This window comes from Mytilus californianus, unplaced genomic scaffold (assembly GCF_021869535.1).
Source record: "Mytilus californianus isolate M0D057914Y unplaced genomic scaffold, xbMytCali1.0.p SCAF_12, whole genome shotgun sequence".
In the NCBI taxonomy this organism is placed as follows: Eukaryota; Metazoa; Mollusca; class Bivalvia; order Mytilida; family Mytilidae; genus Mytilus; species Mytilus californianus.
The window spans coordinates 40,533,950-40,540,035 of NW_026262604.1; the positions used below are offsets into that span (position 1 = coordinate 40,533,950).

Consider the following 6,086-nt stretch of genomic DNA (forward strand, 5'->3'; position numbering starts at 1 on the left):
TTCCTGTCACGATTTTTGCAATAATAACATCCTCCCAGAAATTTCTGAATAAATTAACAGTACAACGCTTTGAAGGCGTCATGCTTGTCATCCTCAGCCTAAGCAATGTGTTACTGTAATTTGAATTTCAAAATGACTGAGTGACGTTTTTTCGACGTACTGGTCAACTCCACCGTAGCGAATCACATGACTTTGACATAATCAATAATATATTACAGTAAATACGAGCGAAAACTATCTTTATAAGTAAAGAATTGTCGCATAAAAATTGAATACACGGGAAATGGCAAAGTTCGCGAAGTCTAGTCTGATTAATCATTTTACAAAAAAAAAAAAAAAAAAGTGCAAGCAAAGGGGGGGGGGGGGGGGGGCGTACGCCCTCTATGCCCCCCTCTGGATCCGCCACTGCCTATGCATTATTATTATTATCCTCAAACCCAGCAACATCCCAGACGGCCCCTTTTACAGGACCTACCTTTTGTGTTTATTGTTAAATTTTTCCCCGTCCTGAACATGCATGAAATATTTGTTACTGGACGTTAGGCATTCAATATTCAATCAATCAATCAAACCCAACGAATAAATAACGTTTACAAAAACCAGGAAAATTGCTACCACGAACAAAAGTACTTCCACACGCAAACAAATACTAAAACAATTTCAAAGGAAAGAGTCATTTTACTCTTTCACATCAACAGTTTATACGATATCTTTTTAACTCTCTATTACAGGAGGCGAACACACTGCAATCTACCATATTTGTTTACTACATAGCTATGATAATAGTCCATATGAATGTAATATTATTGTCTTTATTTCTCACTGCTTTAGAACAAAAAATGTATTTATCGCTTTACGTTAAAAATTATTTACAACTCATGGAATACAAAATTTCGGCTTCCGAAATGTTTGTACGCGGGCATACCCGTAACAGGTTGTTCTAGAAACAAATATCATGCACACTGAAATCGTCATTATCCGCATTTAATTCTAAACCATCTTTATTGGGATGTAAAAGTGTTGACCGAAACATATTTTGAATGATGCGCAACGTTTTTTTACATCCAAATAAAACTTAAGAAAGAAGATTAAATTCGCATACTTACTACTTGATGCTAAAATCTGACTTAAACATTTCAAATTCAATTACGACTTACATAAATTACATAATTGCGCATTATACATTCATAGAAATTATATTTAAAAGGACAATACCTTTCATAAGGAGTGTATTTGTAGATCTTTGTCTTGCTGATAAATTCTGCCGTGTTTCTCTTTATCTATTATAATTTTCAAGACAAGCGGCAAAAACGAAAAAAATAGAAGGTTAAAATCATCATACACGGGCGATAAGTCTTATAAGGAGTCGTTTTACTATTTCAGTAAAACTAGACAATATAATAGGTCTTGGCATTTTAAATTTTTATCACCTGTCAAATTTCCTCCATCTATATATAACGGTTTTCAAAAGTATCGTCAATACTTGTATTTGACCCCTTTGTTCTATTGTAAGCCTTTGCAGTCATATTGGTTGACCGACGTCATCATCAGATAGATTTTCTTTCCTAATCTAGATAGCCCAAAGGTTATAATGTCCAACTTTTGTTCAATTTGATCGAGAAGATTAAGAGGAGATAATTTTAAAAATCTTAACAGACGACGATGACGGAGGACAGACGATAAGTGATGACAAAAGCTCACACTGGCTCGTTGTGCCGGGTGAGTTAAAATAAAACTCAACTGAATATCAATATATAATCATCTATAATGTAAAATCATATTTTAGTAGCACAAAACCAGAAATGTAAATTTAATTATTCTTTTTTTCATTAAAAACATTATCTTTTAATACGGATGTTTCTACTTCGAACAAACCACACATTTGAAAAGGGTGTCTTGTACAAAGGGAGGACATTTGAGCGATCCACAGTACGCCTTGACTCCAAACAAAAGGTATCCATTACCATAGCGTGAACCAGCCTCCAATACGTCTGGACTACTATCAACACATATGTACTGAGACGCACCAGCATGGCCATAGTGTCCTGACATCAGATTTCCACTATATTCGGTTTTCCAGCCAGAGTAACAATGTAATTTCCCAGGAATCATTAATACAGTCGATGCATGACTTACACGACATACTGCACATGGTACATCTTTGTTTATTAGGTTACTACCAAAGTCATTTGTTTCGTACTCCATCCCAAACAGAGATCCAAAAGCTGACTCATGACTAACCTGTCCAAGATCAGGGTCATGCGGAACACACACTGGATTAGAAGGTCGTACTGAATTAGTGTAATGGCCGCCTGCAGCAATACCTGCAAATACATAACTCGTTCGAATTAAGCATTTAGAATTGCTTCAAACTATTCGTCTTGTTTGTCAATGCAAAACGGAAAAGATACTACGAAACTAAAATATACATTATATAATTATATTTCCCTCTTGATATAATTAAAGCCCTCCATAAGCTAAATAGGCATTATATATGTAAGTCGTCTAGTAGTGTAATTCATGAATATGAATATCGAAATACATTTGGATATTCAATTATCAGACGAAATACAGATTTTTTTTCTCTATGGTTACATCTGCTTTTATCCCATATGAACATATCAAAGTTTACATTGGAGAATATTAAATACATATTGATTGATTGACCTTTGTTTGGTTTCCTCTCAGTGGCAAATGTTTCAAGCAAATTCAGGGCAAGAACAAATTTACAATAAATGAAATAGATATGTTCTGCAAAGCGCTCTACTGTTAAGAACAGGTGAAAAGGCTGTCACTTGCAAACGAGGATTATTTGTATAGGGGCATCTATTTTACTTTCATAGCTTGGCAAACTACTGATCCCATTTTTGCAAATATTTTTTAAACCGTACGGAGAGTGCAACACTCAATCTCTCTGCACGAGGCGTTGAACTTAACGTCCCAATTTCGATTAGATATGACTGCGTTTTGATACCTCCGATGAAAAACAGAGGCATCCCTTGCCATGTGTACAGCTGGTCGATAGGAGAAGGCCAGGTGACCATAGTTCTATAGAACCAGTGAACCCTTCAGATGTGTGAATGCTGATATAAAGTATATATTTAACTGCATGCATACGTAACTAAGTGTTAATTTGATCGTATTCAAATATAAGTGGATGCCTATTTGATATCCTTGGAGATAGGACAGGATTATGGAAATGAACATTCTGGCCTGGTCATAGTTGGAAAAATAGCTTTGCGTAAGATAAGATGACAAATATTCTGTCCAACTAAATGCAATATAAACTTGGTCTCTGGTGTAGAGTTATCTCATGTGCGATCATATATACCACATCTTTTTTTATATAAGCTGTCTTTCGCAAAAAACGTTCCCCTTCCCCCTCCCCCCGCTAATGTATACAAAAAGTATTGTCGTTTTATCTGTTTGAAGGAAGATACTTTGGTTGGGCTGCTCTTCGAGTATTTTGTATCTTTGTTGTCTGTCTTACCCCGTGAAGACTATTCCATAAACAAGTAAGGTTGTAGGGAAATCCCTATTAGAAATTACTTTGTGCAAAGGAGGAACATAGGTTGGTCTGGAAAATGTGCATAAATACAAGACAAACCATCCATCTGAATGCACAGAAGGGTTTATTGGATTTACGTCAATGCGACAGCAACCCAACATTACAAAGGCAAAAGGCATTATTGCATTCAATGCTATTGTATTAAATCTTACCCGTGTAAACAATTTCGGTTGTATTTGTTGGGCATTCTTTTCTTCCCCATCTGACATAAATACTTCCGGATGGATCTAAAAATATACACGTGAACACATGAGCAGACATTTCGAATATTTTTTATGCTAACTTGGTATATTTGGAGCAATCAATATTGACGTAAGATTAGACAGTATTTTGCTTTTATAGCTGCTCCAGACTATAAAAAAAAAATGCCAGAAATCAAAAGGAAATCATCAAAGAATGCGTGTCGACTAATAAAATGTCCATCCATGTAAAAACCATCATAGAGCATGGCAGGGAATAATTATTTCTAGTTGTATAGGAAAATTCAGACCTTTTATTTTATTGTAAGCGGGCCTATTCTACATTGTACACGTTCGAAAAACAGCCATTTTGATTTGATAATGGATTACTATCAAAATTCCCCCCTTTCAAACGTGTACTCCGCGTAAAGGTACATGTACGCTTCGAACGAAAAGCATCAGTTCGAAACGTGTCCAGTTGTTTACCGGCTCAGGCTCCAAAATGAAAAAAAGAAAAGAAAATATAAGCAATCTTTCGAGTTTATTGGACTTCATGATTTCATGCACTGAACTTGTAGTCTCTATAAGCGCATGTGTTTAAACACATACTTCCATAATCAGTAATGATCTAGATGAGGAGTAAAAATAAAAAATTCTTGGTAATATAAGTGAAGTGAATGTGCATACAAACTACGTACGGAAACGAGTTGATACATGTCATAATTTGTATGAATTATGGAAAATAGTGCATAAAATGTACCGCAGGCGAGCAGATGTACTATATTTATATTTTCGATCTTTCCAGTATTGTGGAAAATAAAAATAGAGGCGCAGCATTATAAACTACTGTAATTGCAATATCAAAATAAGAGCAAGAACACATTGAATCGGTGAAAATAGGTTAAAATGTTTAAAAATATTTACTTAAGAAAATCAATCGAAAAAAAAAAAGTAAAATTGAAAAGTTAAGCTTCAGTCATACCAAACTAGTTCTCAAAACGTCCGAACCTTAAAAAACGTAAAACGGGTTGTGGTATGGCTAGAACGTAAAGCTTTGGCCGGACAATGTCTATAATGCGACCCTAATTAGTTATTTAAACTGTTCTCGGTACGTCCATCTCGTTCAGTTGTACTGGTAATTTGATAACTAGTGTTTAATTTATTTTTGAAATGGTGATACTGCATATGGTGAAATGCTTTATGAATGTCTGATATTCCGTTTGATACCTATGGTGTTATATTGATATTCGTTGTCATTGTTATAAGCTGAAGTACAGCATGCACATAGATATGTTAATATAATATGTATTTTATTTCCCTCTATACACACTAGTACTGTGATCATGTTCACTGAAGACACTCCAAGTCCCCTCCAAAGCTGCAAGCTTAACCATGTTTTTGGGCATATAACTAACCAAATTAAAAACCCATGAGAAAACGGCCTCTTTTTATACCAAACCCTGTCTGATTGTACGTTTAAGAACTGCATAAGAATGCAATAACGTTCTCAAAACGAGCAGAGCATACAAAGAACCTACTGCGAACGTTTTGAACTGAGAAGTAACGTGTTGCTAACTTGTTCAGAACTTGATATTTTGTTTTGGTCGTATTTAGACGGATTAAAGACGCACTAAAGAAGTATTGAGGTCGAATTAGGTCTGTGTGTGAACGAAATAAATGTGCTAAAAACGGATTCAGTATGTGTGCACACGCACATCCAATTAAGGGCATCCGATACAGTTTCAAGGGAGTTAACTCTTGGCGCGACGTTATGCGTTTGAATTCCCGCAAAACGTCACTTTTTGCGGGACGTAATGCGTGTAATTTTCCGTAATAAGAAACGTAATGTGGATTTTCGATGCTTCAATTTCTGTTTCTCCCGCATGCTAACTTCTAAACCATTAATATTAGTGCATTTGATTCTAACAGGATAACAGTCTAATAAAATCAGAAGAAATAAAACATATTACTGTTTCTGTGAGATCTTCAACAAAGTATCGTATAGTGAGCAATCTCAAGACGACTGACCCTTTTGGTGTTACTAATATAATGCATGTCAATTATCATTTTTATTATCATTCATCATCCATGATTTGGTCCGAATCCGATTTTCTGACATTTTATTACAGCACAGAAAACCAATGATATTTTAAAAGTAATACCGAAAATTTAGGTACACGAAGAAGTAAATTTCCTAACTGAACAATTTACTAAAATAAATAATGGTATGCCGCTAATATAAAAATGATACAACAAAGTTCCTATTTCTTCCACGTTGCACGTATTTTATCTAACGAAAGGCAAAAATCAACAACATTAACGCCCGAAAAATTTTGACG

The 6,086-nt window shown here is 35.0% G+C and overlaps 1 protein-coding gene across 1 annotated transcript; it reads right to left on the bottom strand.

Moving 5' to 3' along the window:
* Positions 1–1,758: 1,758 nt before the first annotated feature.
* Positions 1,759–3,829, bottom strand: LOC127721069 (short-chain collagen C4-like). The gene is made up of 3 exons (XM_052227753.1): positions 3,721–3,829; positions 2,018–2,324; positions 1,759–1,762 (listed from the first exon to the last, which is right to left on the bottom strand). The coding sequence occupies exons 1-3, from the start codon at positions 3,827–3,829 to the stop codon at positions 1,759–1,761; spliced, it is 420 nt and encodes a 139-aa protein (XP_052083713.1).
* Positions 3,830–6,086: the final 2,257 nt, after the last annotated feature.

Excerpts from the sequence above, each read along its gene's own strand:
- LOC127721069 (XM_052227753.1), bottom strand. The coding sequence starts at position 3,829 with ATGTCTGCTCATGTGTTCACGTGTATATTTTTAGATCCATCCGGAAGT. Across the intron at positions 2,325-3,720 it reads AACCGAAATTGTTTACACGG|GTATTGCTGCAGGCGGCCAT; the intron begins GTAAGATTTAAT and ends ATGTATTTGCAG.